This window comes from Myxocyprinus asiaticus, chromosome 20 (genome assembly GCF_019703515.2).
Source record: "Myxocyprinus asiaticus isolate MX2 ecotype Aquarium Trade chromosome 20, UBuf_Myxa_2, whole genome shotgun sequence".
NCBI lineage: Eukaryota > Metazoa > Chordata > Actinopteri > Cypriniformes > Catostomidae > Myxocyprinus > Myxocyprinus asiaticus.
In genome coordinates this window covers 21,405,287-21,431,041 of record NC_059363.1, presented here as the reverse complement: position 1 = coordinate 21,431,041, position 25,755 = coordinate 21,405,287, and the positions used below count along the sequence as shown (strand labels likewise).

The 25,755-nt window shown below is 40.3% G+C and overlaps 1 protein-coding gene across 1 annotated transcript; it reads left to right on the top strand.

Annotated features, from left to right (window-relative positions):
• Positions 1 to 19,501: 19,501 nt before the first annotated feature.
• ptafr (platelet-activating factor receptor) lies at positions 19,502 to 25,106 on the top strand. The gene is made up of 3 exons (XM_051646985.1): positions 19,502 to 19,590; positions 21,593 to 21,766; positions 22,631 to 25,106. The coding sequence occupies exons 2-3, from the start codon at positions 21,683 to 21,685 to the stop codon at positions 23,720 to 23,722; spliced, it is 1,176 nt and encodes a 391-aa protein (XP_051502945.1). The 5' UTR covers positions 19,502 to 19,590; positions 21,593 to 21,682; the 3' UTR covers positions 23,723 to 25,106.
• The last annotated feature ends 649 nt before the right edge of the window (positions 25,107 to 25,755 follow it).

Genomic DNA, 25,755 nt, shown 5'->3' with positions numbered 1-25,755 from the left:
GATTATGGTTTTTCGCTCTTAATGGGGCATGTGGTAAATTGTGTGTGGATCACGGAGAGTAACATGAGCCTCCACATGCTGTGAGTCTCCGCGGTGTCATGCAAAGTGAGCCACGTGATAAGATGTGCGGATTGACTGTCTCAGAAGTGGAGACAACTGAGACTAGTCCTCCACCACCCAGATTGAGGTGAGTAACCGCACCACCACGAGGACCTACTAAGTAGTGGGAATTGGGCATTCCAAATCCAGAAAAGGGGATAAAAAATAATAAAAAAAACTTGTCAAATTCATTTTTGTGGTTATCAGCATTATGCCACAAATGCTGTCGATTGAGCATAACTTGTATTGAACCTAGAATATTCCTTAAACCCGCAAGCTACCACAAAAATGACAAACAACATATTTTCAGCAACCATGCTGTTTTTGATAGCAGTCTTTTTACTCTTCATTAGAATTATATCAAAGCAATGTCTTGTTGTTGTTTCTCTTAAGCACACACTTTTGTTTTCAGTCCAAAAAGAAAGAAAAGCTTTTTTAATTCTGAGAGTACCAGTATATCTTTATGGTGGCCAAGTTTCATTCTGGTGAAATTTACTTTAATTTACTGTAGGCATACATCTACTATTATTATAGCATGAAAGGTGTTTGAAAAAGTAAATTCTGTCCTCCATGGTAAGACAACACCATCAACATGTGGCCAACAAGTTATAAGAGAAAAAAAACTAGAAACTGTCAAGACTTCAGAGCTGTCAAGGCTGGTATTTAGAGGTCCATATACTGTATTTCTGAAAATAAATAATGAAAAGATTTCTTTCAAATTAATGTGGGCTGTATTATGTGGGATTTATCAACAATCTAATCAGGATCATTGTTAAAGCAGGGTTTAAGAGCACATCTTCAGATTGTGTCCCAAGGCTTGAGCATTTCTGTATAAGTTGAGGTGTTGTGGAAGCGGTCAGATGCAAATACAGTATCTACCACAGGGTGCCATCACAACGTGGAGGATGTATAGAGAACGAGGCGTTTTGGCAGCTTGGTTTCAACAAAAACTATTTTTGCAGTGAGGAGGAAGTTTTGAGTTCTGAAATTTATAGTATGTTTTCATAGTGCAATGACCTCATATGTCAAAAGATCAAGGATCAAATTTGATTCCTTCTGTCATCATGACCCATTTAAAGTTTCAGTCCAAGTTGTATACAGTATGTTAAAATTAGTCTGTGCTGTCTCCAGTGGCAGTGATCCTGGATAAGTACATGGCAGAAATAAAATAAAAAAGATATAAACCAACTACTGGCCTCAGAGTGGCTGAAGTGTAACAAACCAATAGTACACCTGTCATTTTCAAGGATAATCATCACTATACAGAACGTATTTCACTTGTCTATGGTAGGATAGCTGCACTGTATTGTAATAGACTCTTGAATTGTTTGCAAAATTACAGTGTTTTTTTAAGCTTGTTTAAGAACATGAAGTACATAACTAAGATCATGTATGCAGCTATCAAGATGGCACGTTTAAAATGTCAGGGACTGTGATTAGTTATTTGTTTGTGTGTGTTTTTTCTAATTATCTGCACATTTGAACAACATTGCTCTAATTGCCTCTTATCTTTTTATTTTATCACATTTGAACTCCTGTAGCTTTGACAATGGGTTTGAATGTCAAGGGGAAAAACAAAGCACATAAGTGGCTTTTCACATCTGTCTCACTCCTACGCAGACTGTCATTTGTTAAATCCTTAAGTCATAAATTATTTTTGTTTAATGCCACTGCATGTTACAAAAGGAGTAGCAGAACGTGGGAAGAACATGAACATCACAAACTCACACTGATTGGAGGACGGTGAGCTAAACATGTGGGGGGAAAACGCTCTCACATAACATAATAGACACTTTTTCATCAAAATACCACAATATTACCCTAAATATTGCAGATATTGCCTTGCCATGTATCCACGATTTGTAGATTACATATATTGCATGCATGGTTTTCTTCTGGAAACACTTTAAAATAAAAGGTCAGATATTCTCTCATTCAGTTTTCAACATAAATGTACATGTTTAGATGTGATAATTTCAATAGTGAATTAATTTCTATTCAAAATAATCTGATTTTGTTAAATCTCTAATGTTAAATCATAATAAGAACAGCCTCAACCATATGAAAGGCATGCTTCACAAGCAAAGCATGATGAATGTGCTGAGACATGCCCAGGTATCAGTGTGTCACAACATAGAAAGAGGACTGAATTAGCCTGCTGTTCTTTGTAGCTTTCTTTTGCTGATATATTTTTCACTCACTCCCACATTTACTGTAGATTTCTCTTTACACCTTCCATTTGTTTCTTCAAGTGTGGCCTTATAGATGTCAGGAGAATAGATTAATATTGAGTAGAATGTAATCTTTTGTCCCATGCGGGGATGTACAGTAACCACATATTCAGGATTGTGGAGAACCAAATGTAATAATTTAATAATCAACCATGGAAACAAACATATCAGAAGACCACTATTATGAATATTGAGGGTAGGGGGACATGTCCCCCTCAATGTCTATGGTGGTTACGACCCTGGTCCCATGAAAACTTATTTTTAACCCTTAAGACCCAATGTCGCAAAATTGCAACACTTCTTTAAAGCAGTAAAAAATAATAATAATAATAATACAAAAAATATAACAGCAGAACCCCCAGCACTCTAAAATGAATCATAATAACAAGTTTGGCTGATTCCCCTGGTGAAGTCGAAGAAGCTGGATTGCTGGGTTCATATTGCAGTCAGGTATTCTGTAATGTTGGCTGGTGCTGGCAATGACAAAGATGATGATGACGATGATGTGTGATGAACCCAAGTGTAGTTTATTATAAATCGTGATATCCAGAAACCCTAACTCTAAATGTGAACAAAACATTGACTTGGACTTGGACTTGGACTTGGACTTGGACTTGGACTTGGACTTGGACCCAACAACGATACATTCACAAACAATACCTGACAATGGACAATGGCAAACATGAGGCTTAAAGACATTGACAAGGGTAACAAGACAAACAAGTTAACCAATGAAAAGACAGAACTGATAACAAGATAACTAGACAATAAACCAATGAAAACAAGACACAAGAACATGGAGGGAAACATGAAATCACATGACCAGGGGACCACATGACATGAAAGAGCTAGATTTTCAAAATAAAAGACATGAAAAACATGAACCAACAGAATAAACATGACAATATTCCTGCTTAACACTATTTTAGAGTCTTGTAAAAATGCAACAGTGGGTTTTAGTAGTTTTTCTGTTTGTAGTAGAGACCATTCAGTAAATCATAGATAAGCAATTCCAAATGATTTTCAACAATGAAACTTTTTGAGAGTGTAAGTGGGAATGCTCTGAGATGAACAGTGATGTTTTCAGCTTTCTACATTAGCTTATTGAGAAGGTTTTTTAAAAGGACAAAACAACTGCACCATAGGCCTCTAAATACATTTTCAAGTACTTTACAGGGGGGTTAGTTAGGCAGAGAAATATTCCAGGATCATGAAACTTCAGATAGTGTCAGAGGACTGCTCTGATATTACTGTAACATATCCAAATTTCAACTTGATGAAAGTCAAAATGTAGCTAGTTGTACACTTACTGTACATTATAAAAGTGGTGAAATGTTGCTATTTTAAAAACTTTACAAGGGCAATGCTTTTACAAAAATCACCCCAAAATTAAATATCCTTTAATATATATAAAACCAAATCAAATGGACCTTGTCTGAGCAAAACACTCTCGCTTTTACTGTAATTCTTCAAACATCAATCATTTGACACAGAGGGCAGGCCCTGCAGATTAAATCTGGGAAAGTGATGGGGCAAATTCACCCAGGTGCTCTTCTGAGAATGTTGGCCTGCAGCCCAAAGGCTTCATGCAATATTGTGGAGATAGACAGAGTCACATTCCAGAAGAAGCTGAAATACATCCTGATGAACGACGTTTTTTTCTGCACACATACTCTCGTGTAGATGAGATGGCATAAGAACACAAGATTTTCTTATATCTCTGGACTGTGCCGTAAATAACTGAGATAGAGATGAAGGTCAATTGAACGATGCTGTAGTTATGAAGGGGTGGAATGGGGTGACGCATCTTATGTCTGTACTGATTGTAGATTGACTGAGAGATTTAGAATGCCTAGAGGCTCTTACCGTAAGAGCGTCCAAGTATAAATTCTTATGACTCACATCTCTGCAAGGAAGATGTTGGATAAAACAGCTTCTACAAGTGCCAAGGTTTTCCCCCTTAGAGACCCAAACACTGATAATGAATATATATCCACTAAATAAAGTCGGAAGTAACTTAGCTCTTCAGTTATGTGGAATTCTAATTTGTAATAAAATAAAAAAAATTAAATTACCTATTCAAAAACAGCAGTGCAATCCATCTTTGAGAAGTAACATGTTTTTTATGCATAGGCAATGCAAAACCTTGTTAAACATTTGCAGTTTTTTCTGAATGCTTAAACACTAACAGTGATTCTTGAAGCACTATCTCTGAAACCATTAACACTTGTAGCCAATTCATTTACCAAGTGTGCCAAACTTCTCAACATTCACACGTTCTCTGCTTTACACTCAGTTTGTAATTTAATAGCTCACTTCTAGCAAAACTGTAAACATTGGTCACTACATTGCTACACTATTTCGACAATTGCCTTTCCACATTGACACATGTGAAAACACTTTTAGATAATGAGTTAACTTACAAATCAGTGCTTGAGCACTATAAATAGGCCACAGTCTTATGGCCAGACTCACAAAGAAGGCTAGATGTAATTTCTTTCAGTTTTTTTTTTTTTCTAGCACAAATGTTTTTGTTTTCTTCTACAGTGCTTTTGTTGTTTGAGGATTGTTAGAACATTGAGAAAATAAATACAGTAAATAACATTTCCCCCTTATTTGTATTGATAGTTTGTTATGTTTGGAATACACATCCATACTTTAAACATTTGGATGCCTGTGTGTATGTGTTTATCACATGTATGGCAAAACATTATTGCAAACTGCTATGCCCTGCACACAGAAAAAGCAAAAGCCACAAGTGTTTTTCATTTATACTATAAGCGCGTAGTTGGTGCTTCGTGTACTTATTCAAATGATGGTTTGTGTGTACTGTATTGATGCAATGTAATACTGTAATAACACAAACTGACAAGCATCGTTATCATGTTCAAAGAGCTCATGTTTTGAACTTCTTTTTGAACTTCTTTTTGGAAATATCTCCATCTAGAGGACTTTGCATGCAATGTACATTTATCCTAACAGTCCGTGAACCCTATTACTTGCTGAAATGTCATAAAGAGTAGAGCCACACAAGACTCCCTTTCAATATGCCGAATCTGAACCACCAAAGTATGAAGTTATGAAAATGTAAAATGAGGAGCTGTATGTTTTAAATGTGACCTGTGGTTTAGGGTGTGTGTTAGAGTTTGCATGTTTTTCTTCTCTCTTGAAGGCAGTACTAACCATCATAACAGCAGTTTGGTAAGAGACTATCGTTTACCTTAACCAGGATTTAGTTTATGACTCCATCAGGGCTGTGTATTTGTGTGTGTGTGTGTGTGTGACTGTGTGTGTGTTGTGTGCATGTTGTTAAACGTAATATCTATTTAATATATTATGCAGCATTGCATGAAACAGCTTATTCTAACCACAAACTCAAGTTTTTTTTCCAGACTTTTATTGTTTACAGTATATTGGCCTTTCACATAGGAAAGTCATGAGAGACATGAAAGGGGAAGAGAGGGGAATGGGATCAGGACATGGTGTAAGCCGGATTTAAACCTGCATTCAGGGGTGAAATGAACTTGAGTAATTGTACTTAATTAAAATACTTGAATATATTTTCGGGAATTAGTACTTTACTTAAAATCTATTGAGACTTGCTCTTATTCAATTAAATTTCCAAAGCGAAAATAATACAGTTTTCTCCTACAATATCATTTAGACCTCCAGAATACAAAGTGCATTTTTAAACCTCTCCTTTGTTTGTCCATTGTTTGTCAATTAAATTACACCCTTAGCTGAACTTTTATACCCTATACATCATTTGGACACAATTATGGACATTTGTTCTTGTGAAGAGACATCTCATCAGATACGGCAGACTTCGTCCTAAAGCAATATATTTTAATTATAAACATTGCTGAAGATGGACCAACTTGACTTGAATGTGAACATAAAATATCAGTGTATAATCAACCATATTCAAATTTCAAAAACTTATAAAATCAGCTGAATTTTGAGTTGAACAATTTTGAGGATACTGGCTTCAGTTGAACATCTGACATTTCCTAGACTACAGCCATAGTGACGACGTTGAGATAATTTTTATTAAACAGGCTGCTTTGTGACAGTTATTTTAATTAGAAACTCCCTCAATGTCTCCTAATTTCAAAAGCTAAACATCAAAAGCTAAATCGTTTACTTTTTAATACTAAAGTACATTTAAATGTTTTTTTTTTTTTTTTTTTGGCTAGATACTTTGACTTTTAATTGAATTAAATTTTGACACAGCATCCATACTTCCCCATGAACACAACTGCCTTGAATGTGCCTCAGCACTGATTATTTTCCTACCCTTGAGGCATAAATCATGAACTGCTCCAATGTAGTCACGAATGATCTAGAAGTATTGTAACCCTACAATATTTATCTAATACATTACATCATTACAATTAAATTAAATTAAATTAAATTCAACTCAAATAAACTTCATTCATAATCACATTGTCACTTCAAATTCACAGTTTTCTAGCATTTACCTGCTCATCCTTGGGCTCATTCTGATTTCCTTAGTGATAACTTGCATTATGCTATAGCTACTTGATATTCCAACTACTACCTGTAATTTACCCTCTTTAAAAAATATTTTAAATTGAATTCAAACACTCTCACTCTCTCCAGTGCCCCTTTAACATGAGCTGGAGGGCAAGGGCACCAGGCAAGAAAACTTGATAAGAAAGTATAAACACCTGCAAACTCTATACCCTGCACTCCATTTGTCTGACCACTTCTACTAATTTGAAATTTCACTCCCACGCCATCTAATGGGCTATGGTAATAAAACCGAATCAAACATGACCAGAGTGCAGACTTCTAGGAATTATTGGTGCAAAAAGCTCTCAACAGGAGATCTGAGTAAATGAGCTTGTGGTTTTATACATCTGTGAAATGGGACACACTTACAGCCCAAGAAGTATATTTGCAGGCTAATGAATGACTAGATGAGACAATATTGTTTGATGCCTTGGTGCCACCATGTGGCCAATATGGAATCTGTAGGTGAAATAGTGAGAGACAGCAAGAATCCCTTTTGATCTGTGAGAGAGGAACATGATTGCTTGCTTCTACTTTTCTGAAAAACTGCAGGAGATCCAAAAAGAGTTCAGTGATGTCTTTCAGACTGGTGTTGGCCCACCTGAAGGACATCACTGAACCCTTTCTGGATCCCCTGCAGTTTGCTTATCGAGCTAACAGGTCTGTGGATGATGCAGTCAATATAGGACTGCATTACATACGTCAACATCTTGACAGACCAGGGACTTATACAAGAATACTATTTATTGACTTCAGTTTGGCTTTTAACACCATCAACCCCTTTCTCCAATGGACTAAATTAACCCAGCTCTCTGTTCTTGCCTCTGTCTGTCAGTGGATCACCAGCTTTCTGACAGACAGGCAGCAGCTAGTGAAAATGGGGAAATTCCCCTCCAGCACATGTACAATCAGCACTGTCCACTCCCAGGTATGTGTACTCTCCCCACTACCCTTTTCCCTCTACACAATTGAGGTGGACCCCTCTGTTAAACTCCTGAACTTCGCAGATGACACAAGAGTCATCGGCCTCATCCAAGATGACAATGTGTCTGCATACAGAAGAGAGGTTGAACAGATGGCCATCTGGTGCAGTCAAAACTATGTTGAGCTGAACACACTTAAAACAGTGGAGATGATAGTGGACTTTAAGAGGAACACCACAGCATTAACCCCACTCACAATTCTGAACAGCACTGTGGCAGCAGTGGAGTAATTCAGGTTCCTGGGCTCTGCATTCTCACAGGAATGTAGAATGTTTTGAAAAAGGCCCAGCAGAGGTTGTACTTCCGTCGCCAGCTAAGGAAGTTCAACCTGCCACAAGCGCTGCTGATATGGTTCTACTCAGCAGTCATTGAGTCTGTCCTGTGTACATCTATAACTGTCTGGTTTGGTTCAGCTACCAAGTCAGACATCAGAAGACTTCAAAGGATAGTTCGGACTGCTGAGAGGATTATTGGTGCTCCCCTACCCACCCTGCAAGAACAGTACACATGCAGAGTGATGAAAAGGGCTGGTAAAATCACTCTTGACCCCATTCACCCAGCAAACTTCCTTTTTGAACTGTTGTCCTCTGGCCAGCGCTACAGAGCACTGAGCACCAGAACAGCCAGGCACAGGAACAGTTTTTTTCCTCAGGCCATCCACCTCATAAACAGTTAAAACTCCCCCCAAATACTTTCCTTTTTGTCAATACAACCATGTGCAATATTCAGTCCATCCATTCCTACTTATATCCATATTTCATTTATATTCTTTAACATATCCTACTTCTTCTTCAATACATTGCATAACCTGCACATAACTGTATTTCTAAAATATTTGAACAACATTATTGCTCTATTGTATATTTCTCTTTTTATTTATCTGTTATATCTTATCTTTTATTTTTATGTCACTATATGTATACATGTTTAAATGTACAGTATATGTTAGTATGTACGTATGTATATATGGTTGCATTCTCTTTGAACTGGAAGCTTCTGTCACCATAATGAATTCCTTGTGTGTGTGTGTGTGTGTGTGTGTGTAAGCATACTTGGCAATAAAGCTTATTCTGATTCTAAAATAAAATTTCATTTTGCAGACTAGTACTTTTCTGTTTCAAGCGTTGTTTATAACTTTTCTAGGCAAAGAAAGTCTTAAGTGAACAAACCACGAATGATGCATTACATGGATGATGGCCATTACATGGCATTTGTACCAGCCATTAAAAGACCCATTAGTGGTCTAATTACCAAACAATATACTTTCTCTTTCTGTGTAGGCTAATCATTTGAATTTTTGTCCTTTTGTACTTTTTCAGAATAGTCATTCTGGAGTTTTTAACCATCATGTAACTCCATATGAAATTAAAAACTTTGGCAGAAAACACTAACTTGGCCTGTCCTCTCCTGACAAAGAAATTGTATGCGGTGGAGGCAATGCTGCATGTTTCAACTTGATCCCCTGAAAGACAGGAAATGTCATTTGTATGTGTAGAAATAGTTGTCTGTGGCATTTGGAACTTCCCTTAAAAACACGGACAACTGTGAACATGAACAAATGCTTGGTTAAAAAAAATATCATAATGTGCAGATTGTCTATATCCGTTTAAGTAAGGATATTAATTGGCAAGCTTGTACTGCATTTATCAATTCTGTAGTTATCCCTGAAATATAGCAATATCTACTTTTGAGTTAATGAGAATTACCCAAATATGTAAATTAGACAAAACATGTTTTATTAATATCACTAGATAAATAGAGCAAATACAATCTCAGTACCTGAGCTAAAAGAGCACAGTCACTGTCACCTTGTTTCCAAGGATTCTTATTCTGAAGTGTTTTCGTCCTCTGTCTTCTGTTTTCCCCGGACTACGTTTCCCAGAATGCACTGCCCTCATCACTTCCATCTGTTCCCCATCATTGTCACCTGTTCCCGATTCTGTCATCAGCCCTCTTGTGTTTAAATACCCACTAGTTTAGTTCCATCTTTGTCAGTTCTTGTTCGTTGTTAGACGTTACTTGTTTTTATGTTAACCCCAACGACTGTCATGTTTTATAACCTAAGTCATCATCTTCTCTGTATCCTGGTCACCTGAGTCATCGTCTTCAGTGTATCATTGTAGCCTAAGTCATCGTCTTCTGTGTATCTGCACCTTCTTGTCATTGTCATTAAAGTCTAGCTTCACTGGGATCCTGCTCTCTCGCCTCATCCTTACAACACTACCTGTGAAAGAAGAACTGACCCACAAACAATATGGATATACCTGCTGTTCGGATTATCCTCCTCGAGCAAGGGGACCGTCCAGTCAAGGATCATGTCTGAGTTTTTCCACCTGGCGAATTCGGTGCACTATGAAGACCACTCTCTGGTGGCTTTCTTCAGAGCTGGTCTGAATAGTGCCCTGAAGGAGCTGATGCCTTCGGTGGATCCTCACTGGACGCTGGCTGACTACGCAGAGGTGGCCCTGCAACTCTGTGGCTCACCCTTCACTGTGGGAATGGAGGATGAGGACAACTGCTCCAAGCCTTCCATGACTCCTTGCTCCAAGCCTTCTACTGCCCATGACTCCAAGGTAACTGCTCTTCATACTTCTCCCTAAATGAATTTTTGGGGGGGCTCACCATCTCCAAGCTCTGGTGATCGAACCCCCGAAGCAGTCAGCGGTAGCGACCACGGAGATGGCATTTCCCCCATACGCTGTGATTTATGGCGGGAACCCCGGGCCACAACCAACACCCACGCCTGCCCATGGCTAACGAGCCAGTTCCCACGCCTGCCACGGCTTACGAGCCAGTGCCCACGCCTGCTGTGGCTAACGAGCCAGTACCCATGGTTAAAGAGCCAGTGCCCACATCTGCCACGGTTATATAGCCAGCGCCCACGTCTGCCACGGTTAAAGAGCCAGCGCCAATGCCTGTAGCCTCGACCGTCCCAGATCTAATGCCTGTAGCCTCGACCGTCCCAGATCTAATGCCTGTAGCCTCGACCGTCCCAGATCTAATGCCTGTAGCCTCGACCGTCCCAGACCTAATGTCTGTAGCCTCGACCGTCCCAGAGCCTAGACCTGTGGTCATGACCATTCCCATAACTACACTCCCAGCTGTCCAGAAAAGGAAGAGGACACCTTCTCCCCAGTCTTTGTCCATGTTCATGACCACGGAGGTCGTTCCCCAGTCTCTGTCTGTACTCATGACCACGGAGGTCATTCCCTAGTCTCTGTCCATGTTCACGACCATGGAGATCGTTCCCCAGTCTCTGCCCATACCCACGACCACGGAGGTCATTCCCCAGTCTCTGCCTGTACCCACGACCACGGAGGTCGTTCCCCAGTCTCTGCCTGTACCCACGACCACGGAGGTCGTTCCCCAGTCTCTGCCTGTACCCACGACCACGGAGGTCGTTCCCCAGTCTCTGCCTGTACCCACGACCACGGAGGTCGTTCCCCAGTCTCTGCCTGTACCCACGACCACGGAGGTCGTTCCCCAGTCTCTGCCTGTACCCACGACCACGGAGGTCGTTCCCCAGTCTCTGCCTGTACCCACGACCACGGAGGTCGTTCCCCAGTCTCTGCCTGTACCCACGACCACGGAGGTCGTTCCCCAGTCTCTGCCTGTACCCACGACCACGGAGGTCGTTCCCCAGTCTCTGCCTGTACCCACGACCACGGAGGTCGTTCCCCAGTCTCTGCCTGTACCCACGACCACGGAGGTCGTTCCCCAGTCTCTGCCTGTACCCACGACCACGGAGGTCGTTCCCCAGTCTCTGCCTATACTCAGGACCTCCGTGGTCGTGAGTACAGGCAGAGACTGGGGAACGACCTCCGTGGTCGTGGGTTCAGGCAGAGACTGGTGAGCAATGTCACTGTCACCTTGTTTCCAAGGACTCTTATTTTGAAGTGTTTTCATCCTCTGTCTTCTGTTTTCCCTGGACTACGTTTCCCAGAATGCACTGCTCTCATCACTGCCATCTGTTCCCCATCATTGTCACCTGTTCCCGATTCTGTCATCAGCCCTCTTGAGTATAAATACCCACTAGTTTAGTCCCATCTTTATCAGTTCTTGTTCGTTGTTAGATGTTACTTGTGTTTGTTAACCCCAACGACTGTCATATTTTATAACCTCAGTCATCGTCTTCAGTGTATCTGCACCTTCTTGTCATTGTCATTAAAGTCTTGCTTCACTGGGATCCTGCTCTCTTGCCTCATCCTTACAACACTACCTGTGACACTTCTATGCATGCTATATTTAATGTTTATTAAACACATTGATCCAAACTGTTTTTACATGAAAAAGAATATATTGCTGATTTAGATCTATTTTTCTAACTCAAGGAAATTACAGGTTTACGGCCCTTTTAGAGTTTAAAAACCCACAAATTAGCCATTGTACTGTGTTCATATTGATTTAGACATATTATTAAAAATAATTTCTTACATACTCAGGAAAAAAGGGTTGTTGAGGAAACTAAAATAGGAATTTGCCAAAGTCAAGAGTCAGGAAGATAGCATACAAATGTAAAAATTCAGAACTATCGTTTCTTTCACAGAGTGATTATCCAAAATATGCCTGCATTCTCTTTCACTAATGTTAATATACACAAATCTTCGATTGGGAAACCACTGAACAAGGGGGATGGATTCAAGGAACCTCTTATCACTTAATGTTTTCTTAGTACTTCAGATACATTTCACCATTGCATATTTAGGGGACACCGGGGATGGTTATATATTATATTTATGAAGGGTTATATGTCAGTTGTTTTGAGTCAAAAGTTCAATTAGACAAAATTACATTTTATCCTCTTAAATAAAATTCCAATATCACATTTTTTTTTTGTAATAACTCTCTTAATAAATAAATGTACACCATAAAACTACAATGGGTTACATTCAGAGAAGGCTCGACTATATATTGAAGATAAATTTAATTGAAAAGTTCAGCTGTGTTCTCAGTACAAGGCTATTTAATGTCAGGTTGGAACAGGTTGTCACATGTGTTTTAAATGAATTTATTCATCACAATCTGTTATCCAAAACAATGGTTTGATATTTTTGTATGATACCTGTTCCATTTTTGCTGTTTCATGTGTTGTTTTGTGCTTCTTAACTGTTTTACAGTTTAAATTTCACAAAAAATGAATAGCCGGTAATAATTTCCAAGTGGATACACAGTTGCACCATCTAAGAGCAAATTTCCTGTGTTTCCTTAAAAAGAAACGTCACCCAGTCTCTGCTTCCAGTTCTCATATTCAGTAATATTTCAAAACCCTCAAGAAATTTTGATTGTATTTATTTAAGAGCCTAAAATAATAACACTCAATTTTTTTAAGTCATGGGATGTAGACATAATTAATTTTCCTTTTAATATTTTTCCTTGAATTGTACCTACTAACTAGTATATACAGTATATGCTATGTACTCTGTAATACTAGTTTGTAGAAACCATTTCAGAAGTCAGAGGATATACTATGTTATAACAAAGTTGCGTGGTGCCATGCGGGGGCTGCGCACTTGGCTAGTTTTTAATCCTTTTTGTGTCTTAAACCAGTGAGATTCGATACACCCTGTTGCATAACTGTTCTAAGAAGTCAACATGTCAAAGAATTCAAAATCCTAGGGCTCTGGAGATATTAAAAGACACTTATGTGCTCAAGCTGATACCCCAGACAGGGCCGCAGACCAGGGACTCAGTTTGGATGGTGCGGCGGGAGAAATTCAACGCCAGCTGTCGAGCATGTCTGTAATGCTGGCGAAGGTTGTGGGGGACTTGGAACATCTTGCGGTAATACGTCGATCAATTACTTCCATGGAGGCGAAAATCTCTGAGTTGGTTACAAAAATCGGGGAGGTCGAGAAATGGATCGATTATCTGGAGTCATCGGAGAGGGAATTAGCTGCTAATCCATTAGCGACCAAAGTAGATTTGCAACGTGTATGGGAAAAGCTGGAACACCTTGAGAATCGTAATCGGCAAAACAACATCTGAATTGTTGGAATTCCTGAGCATGGGGAAGGCCGATATATGGTGAAATTCCTAGATGAGCTCTTCCCGAGTCTGCTCTACATAACAGGCCATAAGATGGAAATTGAGCGAGCTCACAAAGTCCCGGCTCAGAGATCCGATGAGGGAGACAGGCCCCAATCAATTCTGGCCAAATTTCTGAGATCATCTGATAAAGATCTCGTGTTATGCGAGGCGAGGAGCAAAAGAAGGCTTTCTTGGAAGAATCACAACATTTTCTTGTTCCCAGACTTTGCGAATTCAACAAGAGAGAAACAAGGAATGCAAGGAACTCTTACATCCATGGAAGATCGCTTTTGACTGATGTTTCCGGCCAAACTGAGAATAGACACTAAGGATGGCTGTAAAGTATTTACATGTCCCCAGCAAGCATTGTCTTTCATAGAGACAATGAGGTGAGTAAGCCATTTGGTGATTTTCATGTTGCCCCCAAGTAAGCTTGACTCGCTGAACATACACTTGACTGAGGAAGCTGGGCACCTTTTTGTTTCTTTTTGTGTTGGTTCCGTCTAGTGGCTGGAGTTTGTTTTGTGGAATAACACTCCTTTAAGAACTTTTGCATCGATGGAGGATCGCTTTTGCATTGATGTTCCCAGCCAAATTGAGAATGGTTACTAAGGATTGCCGCAGGGTATTTGCATGCCCACAGCAAGCGATGTCTTTCATAAAATTGATGGACTGAGGAAGTCATGGTGTGTTTCTCACATTGCCTCCAAGTGAGCTTGTTTCGCTGAACATACACTTGACCGTTCGAGGAAGATGGGCACCTGTTTTGTTTCTCTTTGTGCTGGTTCCGCCTAGTGGCTGGAGTTTGTTTGTAGAATAACACTCCTTCGGGATAGTTTGTGGATGAATCTGCACGTGGTTGCCCATGCCTGCTATGGTTTACAAGCCAGAGCCAAAGACTGTAGCCTCAACCGTCCCAGAGCCAATGCCTGTAGCCTCGACTGTCCCAGAGCCAACACTTGTAGCCTCGACCGTCCCAGATCCAGTGTTGCAAGCCCTGTCCGTCCTACAGCCAGCTCTCACTGAGCTAATAGACCTGGAGTTGATTCCCGCCCTTGTGCCCACCCTGAATACTCCTCCTCCGCTGGTTCCGTCCAGCATCATGGACTCGCTGGTTCCGTCCAGTACCTTAGCTCTTCCTCCTCCATCTGTTCCATCCAGCATGATGGCCCTTCCTCCGCTGATTCTGTCCAGCATGTTGGCCCCTTCTCCTCCGTTGCCACCATCCAGGACATTAGCTCCTCTTCTTCCTGATCAGCCGGTTCTCCCCAAGTCACCGGCTCAACCATCACCCCCTGTGAATTCCCAGACAAGGGGAACTGTTGACACTCTGTCTACGCCTTGGCCCTCCGAACCCTGGACTCCGCCTTGGCCCTCCAAACCCTGGACTCTGCCATGGCCCTCCGAGCCCTCGACATCACCTCGGCTCTATGTCCCCTCGTCTCCACCGTGGTCCTCCAGCCTATCGGCTCCACCGGGGACCTCCATCCCTACGGCTCTGCCGTGGTCCTCAGTCCCACCAGCTCCGCCTCAGTCTTCCAATCCCCCAGCTCCACCTTGGTCCTCTGAGCCTCCGGCACTGCCTTGGTCCTCAGAGCCTCCGGCTCCACCCTGGTCCTTTGAGCCTTTGGCGAGTCTTCCATGGCTCTGCCCTCAGAGTCTTCCACGGCTCCGCCCTCACTCCCAGGAACTCCACCTCCTACAGTTCCGCCCGCTCCTTCTCCAGATCCATCTCCAACTCTGCCATCGGGATCTGAAATCCCTACTTCTGCTACTCCGCCTCTGGATCTGCCTACGGCTCCACCCTCTAAGTTTCCACCTCCTGCGGCCAAACCTCCGCACCCAGTTTCCTTCCTAGAGCTACCTCCCAAACCTCCTAACCCTGTCCCTACTCTGTGGCTGCCTCCCAGGCCTCCTGACCCAGTCCCTGCTCTATGGCTGCCTCCCAGGCCTCCTGACCCTGTACCCGCTCTATGGCCGCCTCCCAGGCCTCCTGACCTTGTTCCTACTCTGTGGCTGCCTTCCAAGCCTCCTGACCCTATCCCTGCCCTGTGGCCGCCTCTAAGGCCTCCTGACCCTATCCCTGTCCTGTGGTCACCTCCCTGGCCTCCTAATCATCCCCAGACTCCTCTCTGGCCACCGGATCATCCGCCAATTCCTCCTGGACCCCATAAACATCCCCTGGATCCTTCCTCATCATTTGCGTCTTCCTGCCCTCCTCTTCCATCTGTGGGCACCAGGAGTCACCCTTTTGGGGGGGTGGGGGGTTCTGTCACAGTGTGTCACTGTTATGTTCTTAAGGTTTTTTTGTCTTATGTCATCAGTTTGCCATAAACTACATTTCCTCTAGTTTTGTTCCCTCTTTGTCAGTTCTTGCTCGTTGTTACATGTGTTCATGTTATCACAGACGACTGTTAAGTTTTGTAACCTTCTTCATCATCTTCTATGTATGCTCGTCTTCTTTATGGATTAAACAAAAGCTGCATTTAGATCCTGCTCTCTCGCCTCATCACTACAAAACGTGACAGCTTTAATGTATCCCTTTTGCAAAATCCTGATTTCCAACAAATGTTAAAGGCTGAAATCAGTGTTTATATCAGTATTCTCTCTGAATATGGCTTGGGAGGCACTTAAGGTGGTTCTTAGGGGCCAGATCATACAGTATGCCTCATTCATAAAAAAATCCAAAGCACGAGAACTCATGGAGTTGGAAGGGAATATTAAAAGTGCCAAGGCAGAGCTGAAGTGCCGAATGTCATCTGATGGCCTCAGAGAATTGACCCAATTGCAATACAGATATAATACTGTTTTGTTGTGGAAAGTAGAGTTTTGGTTATTCAGGGCAAGACAGTCATACTTTGAGTCGGGGGACAAAACAGGAAAACGTTTGGCTAGATATATAAAGCAGAGAGAGTCTTTTTATACCATTCCCTCAGTGAAATCTGTTGGTGGTGATATATTTACCTCAGCCATTGATATTAATAATGCTTTTAAAGAGTTTTATCTTGATCTTCATAGTTCCACATCTTTGTCTACTGATGAAGATATTAGAAACTTTGTGGAACCTCTAGAACTGCCTAAATTGATGACTGAGCAAAAAAATTTTCTTGATTCTGAGATAAACTTGGAGGAGCTTAATGAGGTAATTAAGGCCCTGCCTACAGGCAAGGCTCTGAGGCCAAATGGCTTTGCCGCTGAATTTTTAGATCTTATGCAACAGAACTGGCTCCACTTTTGTTAGAAGTTTATACGGAATCATTAAAGAATAGAAAGCTTCCGCCAACCATGACACAAGCCCAGATCAGTCTGATTCTTAAAAAGGACAAAGATCCAAACGAGTGTAAGAGTTACCGTCCAATTTCCCTGATCCAGCTAGACGTTAAAATATTGTCAAATTGTTTTGCTAATCGATTAAGTAAAGTTATGACATCTCTTATACATATAGATCAGGTGGGGTTAATTCGGGGCCGCAGCTCTTCTGATAACATTAGGCGTTTCATCAGTATCATGTGGTCAGAGGCAAATGATCAGACTCCGGTTGCTGCCATCTCACTTGAAGCAGAAAAGGTGTTTGATATGGTAGAATGTGATTATCTTTTTAAGATTTTGGAAATGTATGGGTTTGGGAGTACGCTTATTGGATAGATTAAGTTACTTTATAGACACCCGGTAGCAGCAGTACAAACAAATGGATTAATTTCAGATTATTTTACTCTGGATAGGGGCACCCGGCATTGTCATAATTCAATGCTGGAGAGTGTCTTTCCTCTGCTTGCTCATGATCCAAAGTCAAACATCACCAGCTAACAGTTTATGGCTGATTTCTATGTTTATGTTTCTGTTTAAGGAGGATTTTAAAGGGGAAAAAAGTTTTGATTTGAAAAAGAAAACAAAATCTAGTTTTAAAGAATAAATCAAAACATATATAAACTTTTAGTGTGTCTTTTCAATTACTTATTCCTAATTACTATAAGTGATGCGCAAATCGTGTCAGTATTGGCAGCTATTCCTGCTCCCGCCAAATGATTAGGGCCACGGATTTTTTTGAGCACTAATGCTAACTCATTTTAACACATTTTATTATTAACTAATTTTAGCTAACCTAGCTAATGTGATTTCTGTGTGGGTCTTATTACCTTCAAATTCTCAGGTCCTTGGATAATGAGAGCATCTTCACAGCTGGAAGGCATAAATTCCACTGAACTTTAATGTTGTTTTGCTTTTCTCTTTTAAAGAGCAAATAATGTTAAAATTTCCAAGAAAATAATGCATGTTCTTCCGTGGCCATCGCCGTGGCTATTTGGCTGTTCGGTTCTCCCTATGGCCAGTCCGCTCTGGCCATCGTGATGAAGCAGCCATTTTCCTCAAGAGCAGAGTGCTGATATTGTAACAAATGATAGTGAGACAAACAGACCCAACAGCAGAGGAACAGTTCAAAAGATTTAATAACAATAATCATGAGCAGTCACTGGGTTGAGGAATGTAGAAAATCCAGACACCAGTTGCAGCAGTGGGAAGCGATCTCCAATGCCATGCACGTTGTAGTCGCACAAAGGGCAATCCGAGAAGAGTGTTCGTAGGATGAGTGTGTGCATTGTGGAAGTCAGGAACAGATTCGTAGAATCCTCTGTTGAAGCTAGTGAGATGCAGAACAACTGCCAGCAGAGATGAGCGAACTTAACTCCCGACACGCAGGCAGAGACGAGGTATCCTCTGTGGAAGACCAGCTGACACGCAGCAATACTGGAAGGCAACCACACATCCAACATGCAGGTAACCAACAGATACACGAGACAGGACCAACTAGGTAGAGAGAGTGAGGTTAATACTCAACATCAAACAACAATCTAGCAAATATATTGAGAACACAACGGGCTTAAGAAGGGAGTGAATTAGAGGAGAACCGGTGTTGCTCGGCACGCTAATCAGTGGCATGATCAGCGTTCCCCCGGGAACAATCAGTGTTCCCATGGAAAGGCAGATCATGCATGCCGGCTGCGCCTGCGAAACATGAGGGAGAGACAATGACAAAACATACAAAACAGACCGACAAACTCACCGGAGCCATGACAGATGTGAGACAGGTGTTATTTGCGCATGTGACAGTAGGAGGCACTCCTGATTCAAGTGAGTCATGAGAGAGAACCCGAAGAGAACGCGCATCTAAACCATCTCTCACTCTAAACAAACAGCTGTCTGTATCACTTTATGTCAGGAAAATTCCCTTTTTTGTCAGAAATTAAAACTTGTAATCCTGACAGTAATCCCAATTTTTTATGTAACTGTAATCTGATTACGATGGGTTTTTATGTAACTGTAACAGATTACAGTTACTTTTTTATCCTGATTACCTAACGCCGTTACAAGTAATCCATTACTCCCCAAGCCTGGTTGATGTAATGATGGCGTCCCCTACAACTACAGATATTTATATGGCTTTAATTATGCCATATTTAATTATTTATATGGCTTTACACCTTTGTAAACCTTTGTAACCAGTCTCATATAAAGACGGTAGATATACAATAGTTCCACGTTTTGTATACAAAGACTGTTTCTCTGGAAGAGTGACAAATTTTCTGACAGGGAGGGGGTATGGAGAAAGAGGGGCGTGACTCTTGAGCGTCAAATATAAGAGTCGTGCTCGTGAAGTCGAGAGAGTGCAGCACGAGAGAAGCGCCTGCTGGATCAATCACATTGAATTTAAATACGAGGTGAGTTAAGAAGCAATTTAGTGATTCACGACTTTTCAAGACTGCAAGAAAGACTCGACGCGACAAAGTGAGAACGTTCCCTTTATTATCATTAAACTGTCAGTGTAGAGACAGTGGTGATGACAGTTCCGTTCATGATAATGGGAGCGTTCTAGTTTTATCACAGGCACCGCACACTGTAGACGGAGTGTAACACTTGTTGTGTAGCTGATTTCTCTGCTCTACCGAATCTTGTGCTTATTTAAGTAGAACCAATATTATCAGGAATATGGTTTTACATAATGCACTTATACAGAACTCAAGAGGAGCATGAAGTGTTTGAATATCTACTTGCGATTAAATGCTTATGATGAATTGGTTATCGGTTACTGGTTGTCTCTTGTTCGGGTTTGAGTCTTTCGAAACTTCGCGCTATTGTTAAATTCCATATGTTATCACGAGGCATGTTGACTATGGGCAATGCTGGAAAACCCCGCTGTACAGCCTAATTCATATGCAATAGTGATGACTCTGAGGTGTTCATTACAGTGACAACTGTGAACAAAGTGAATAAACTAAATAATATTAGAGCGTAATAGTGTAATATTAAATGTTGTGCACTGCTTACAATTACGCATAGTTTTTCTTATTGCTGTGGTAATCAATTATAATGTAATGTGTATCATGACGGCTACTAAATGTGATGTCTGAGAAGTCACAGAATTAGAGTTATTTATTGTATTTTAAGAATAACCATTCTGTTAAAGGGATAGTTCACCCAAAAAACAAACAACTTTAATTTTATGGAAAAATATACAATGAAAGTGAATGATGACTTAGGCTGTCATTCTCCAAACATCTCCTGTGTTTCGGAAAGAAAGAAAGTAATATGCTTTGGAACAACGTGATGGTGAGTAGGCCTATTGGATGACTTTTCCTTTTTGAGAATTTTCAATTTTATATGAACTATCCCTTTAACTCAGGTATTGTAGTTCCATTGATACTACTGCAATGAAAAACAGCTTTTGATGCAGTGGGTTCTGTGGTTTTTAGAAAATGAAGCTTCACCCGTTTATTTCCTTTCTGCAGCAAGAGATAGATTGCAGATAATTATGATGAGAGAAAAATAATACATTATAACATCCGGAACTTGTACATCAATCATGAGAATTAAAAGGATAGTTCACCCAAAAATGAAAATTCTCTCATCATTTACTCTCCTGGCATCCCAGATATGTGTGACTTTCTGTGTTCGGCAGAACACAAATGAAGATTTTTAGAAGAATATTTCAGCTCTGTACTGTAGGTCCTCACAATGCAAGTGAATGGGTGCCAAAATTTTGAAGCTCCAAAATCCACATTAAGGGAGCATAAAAGTAAACCATAAGACTCCAGTGGTTAAATCCATGTGTAAGGGATTTCAGTAAGGGATAATGTACAGTCAGCCAGTTGTTATCGCACAATAAACCCCGACAGGGTGATCAGGACCCAGACGTGAAGCCGGAGGACTCTTGTATCACCCTGAAGGGGTTTATTTTGTCATAACAACTGACTGACTGTACATTATCCCACTTATTACATGGCTTCTAACCAAATAAATAAATATATGGACATAAAATATTGATTTGCATTGAAATTGTCATTCGAAAAGAAAGAAATTGCTGAAGAGCTGGAATCAACCACCGCGGAGTTTGTGTCGGAGTTCTGTTGGTATTTATTTTGTGAAAATGACTGTCTGACTCCTCAATAATCAGCCTATTACAAGACTGTTTGCCAAATAAATAAATAATTGGACATGAAACATTGATTTGTGCTGAAATTATGTAATTATGCAAGGAGAAATAAATGGCTGAACAACTGAAATCCACTTCCAGTTTGCGTCAGAGTTCTGTTGGTGTTTACTTTCTGAAAATGACTGTCTGACTCCTCAATATTCAGCCCATTACAAGACTACTTGCCAAATAAATAAATAAATATATAAATGCACATGAATCATTAATTTGAGTTAAAATTATTTTATAAGCTTACTTGTAGATATCGCACAGTGAGCCGAGAAGCAGGAAAGAGGGCTTGCAGAACCCGGATCAGCGGTCTCGTATGTCTAAATCCCCAGATGTGTGGTGGTTACAGAGCAATATCTGACCGCTGGATGGCACCACTGACTCATCAGAATCAAGTATTTCACAGACTGGTGTGGGTGAGAAACAGATAAATATTTAAGTCATTTTTTGTCATAAATTCTCCTCCCTGCCCAGTAGAGTGCGATATGCACAAAGAATGTGAATCACCAAAAATGGAAGGAGAAAGTGAAAGTGAAGGAAAAAGGACTTAAATATTGATCTGTTTCTCATCCACACCTATCATATTGCCTCAGAATATATGGATTTAACCACCAGAGTTGTCTGGAGTACTTTTATGTGGCACTTATGTGGATTTTGGAGCTTGAAATTTTTGGCACCCATTCACTTGAATTGTATGGACCTACAGAGCTGAAATATTCTTCTAAAAATCTTCGTATGCGTTCAGCAGATGAAAGAAAGTCATACACATCTGCAATGGCATGAGGGTAAGTAAATGATGAGAGGATTTAAATTTTTTGGGTGAACAAACCCTTTAAAAAATACTTTTGTCAAAAGGCACATTTATTATTTCCCAATGTGTGTGCTGTTCAGTTGAGAAAACGTGTTACTGCTCTCATTGCAGCTCTAACATTTTTTTAGTTAAAGGTATAGTTCACCCAAAAAATTATGTCATTGTTTACTCATCCTCCATGTTGTTCCGCACCCATATGGCAGTCTTACTTTTGTGGAACACAGAAGGAGATGTAAGGAAGAATATTACCCTTCTGTATCTTTTCTTCATCCAAAAAAGTAAATGGTGACCAAGACTAAAAGTCCCCCCCCCACTCCCCCCGCATATGTGGTTATGAACTTGCATCAGACAGATTTCCGGTACAACTTTTGATTAAACTCCATAAAATTTGATTTGAGCCAGAGAATAACTGAGTGCCAGTGTCATATGTGATGTGTATGATGTCTATAAGAGTCTGTGTAATTTTCAGATGCACAACATGGTGAGTCCAGCAGGAGACTACAGCCTTGGGAATCAGACAACGAAAGACAACGAATCCTGGACATTCACTGACTCAGAGTTTCGTTACACTCTCTTCCCTGCTTTCTATGGCCTGGTCTTTGTCTTTGGGTTGGCAGCCAACTGCTATGCGCTTTATGTACTGCACCATATGCGGGATTCCAAAGCCATGAATGAGATTCGTATCTACATGACAAACCTGACGGTTGCAGACCTGCTCTTCGTGTCTGCTCTTCCATTCTGGATCGGCTACTATGCGCATCGAGGTGACTGGAAGTATTCTGATGCCCTCTGCCGTATCACAGGCTCATTTTTCTTTATCAACACATACTGCTCTATCTTCTTCCTCACTGTCATCAGCATTAACCGTTATTGGGCTGTTACTAGGCCACTGGTGGCCGCTTCCTCTGACTGCTGGAAACGTGGGGCAATCGTCTCAACATTGGTGTGGGTTGTCACTCTTGCAGCAGCAATTAAATTCCTCACTGAACCTGGAGTCCAGGAGGACACAGAGAAGAAAATTTTACGCTGTTTTGAGGGTTATCACGGACAGAGTTATGCTACTAAATATTCAGTGGCCACAACCCACTTCGTTATTATTGGCATGTTTTTTGTTGTTTTCTCAATGGTCATTATCTGCAACATCTCGATCGCGCAAGCTCTTCTGTCCCAACCCATCAGTCAGCCTCGAGCCAGCACGGGAAAGCGGCCTGGCGGTACCAAGCGCAGAGCCTTGAGGATGCTGTGTGCTGTTGTGGGAGTGTTTGTGATCTGTTTCCTGCCCCATCATGTGGTGCAGGGTCCCTGGGTACTTTCAGTGCTGGGTATGAAGGAATACTGGAGCAAGGAGTCTCACCAACTCCTAAATGATGCTCACCAGATTACCCTGATGCTTATGGGCTTCAACTGCATTCTGGACCCATTGGTGTATTGCTTCGCCACCACAAAGTTCCGCAAGTACATCAAGGATCACTTTAAAAATGTCAAGAATAACAAAAGCTGCTCACGCAATACAATAAGCACGGCTATGTCCCTGAAGAGCAGACATCAGAGCGAATTATGAACAGTGCAGAAGAGCAGAAAGCATAGGTGAGGAATATTTGAAATCCGCTCCCTTGGTGTTTGAATATTTAATCAATTCTAATCTTATTTAGGATTTTAGCTGAATTTGATTTTACAACTCAAAATTGTCTCAGTAGATTCTGTATGGATCTTAATCAAATTAATGACTTTTGAAATTAGATGGTCATCTCACAATTGCTGCCACTAGCAGGCAGAGGTAGGGCAACACCTTCAACCAACAGACCAATGCAAGCACGATTATTTGGCACATATATTAAACATTTTTATATGCTGAATAAAATAGTCTATAGACTGTAGTCAGAGTTATTGATAACAGCATGGATTTCTTAAATTTCCACACTTGCACTGAATAGAGGTGGAATTGACCCCAGTATCTATTTGGGTCAACCAAACCAACTGAACTGTGATGAGATAAACAAGCGAAGAGGATGCTTCTTGTTTATCTGACAACAGTAAAATGTGATGAAAATAGAAGACAGCTCACATTTGTTTTCAAAACAGTGCTAAACAATACAGTTTTCTATCTCTTGATACTAAAGAAAGTGTTACCGTCTATCCTGATAAAGAGAGTGGGGCATACCTTGGTTGTGGTGCCCCTGAGGAAGGTCTGGATTATTTCTAATTTAAAGTGCACTTCTTAAAGGGATGGTTCACGCAAAAATGAAAATTCTTGAAGAAATGAAATATATTCTTTTAAAAATCTTCTTTTGTGTTCTGCAGAAAAAAGAAAGTCACACACATCTGGGATGGCATGAATTTTCATTTTTGGGTGAACCATCCTTTAAAACAGCTCTGAGGTCTTCAATAGATTTGTGTCACATTTTACTATAAGAACAAATATCTGTTGTACTTCCTTATTTGTGAAGTAGCTTTGTAAGGATCTTTACTCTAAATTTCCTTTTGAAGATTTTTGAACTTTGTATTGTCACACAGGAAATGCTCATTTTCTTTTGCAATAATTTGTCCAAAAAGGGGAACGTGAACCGCACCCAGCTGTGCACGTAGACCCTGGAAGATTTTAGACAACACATTTATTACAATCAATATAATTTACAGTATAATATAATGAAATTATTGTTTGACAGAATTTTTGTTTCTCAATGGAAGTTTAGTGATTGTCATTCCAATTTTGAAATATAGGTTTGTTAACTTGTACAAATTCTACATCTAAAAAACTGTTGAAAATATAATTTTATCTGTTGGAGTTTTATTGTGTTCAGATGTTATTTATTGAACAGAATGAAATATACTCTCTTACCCTTTTAAGGTGAGATTTATGTTTTGTATGTATGATTTAACGCTTTGCAAAATCACTTTCATGAAAATATGTCAAATATATTATTGTTTTAAAAATGTGAATTCTTTCCAGTGATATCTTGGTGTTCTTTTATGTGTTTATATGAGCCTTATGTGTTCTGGTGGCATTTTGAGACATTTTCATTGATGCTCAATGTTTAACTTTTTTCTTTGTGGTATTGGCACTTTTTTTTTATCAAGTTCATATCAAGCATGAAGTTTGTCTAGAAGGTGTTGTGTACTGACACGTTTGGTCAGAAAAAGAACAGAGGGTAAGAAATGCAGATCTGATTAAATATTCTTCATCTCACATTTTAGAGAAGTGCAGATCCTATCTTAGACCTTTTTCACACTCTGGGTTTTGGAAAGCAGAAGTAAAAGTTTGCAGGGTACACTTCGACAGAGGTGAATGGGAGTGAATGGGGGATCACAGCAAATATTATTTTCACTTACCCATTTGCTCCAAGACCAAAAGAAAAAAATCCTCTATTACATTTGAATGACTTTCCAGAAGAAGAAAAAAATAAAGAACACTGGATTAAGTAAAATGGGAGAAGATGCCAAATTTACTGTCACTCTCTCAGCAGCTGTGGTAATTCATTTTTTTAAAAACTAATTCCAGAGTAATATAACACAAAGCATAATGTTATAAATTTACACTCAATATTTTAAAAATGTCTAATATAGAAAATTTGCGAGATTTACGCTGATATATAA

Excerpts from the sequence above, each read along its gene's own strand:
- ptafr (XM_051646985.1), top strand. The coding sequence starts at position 21,683 with ATGTGTGGTGGTTACAGAGCAATATCTGACCGCTGGATGGCACCACTG. Across the intron at positions 21,767-22,630 it reads TATTTCACAGACTGGTGTGG|ATGCACAACATGGTGAGTCC; the intron begins GTGAGAAACAGA and ends TGTAATTTTCAG.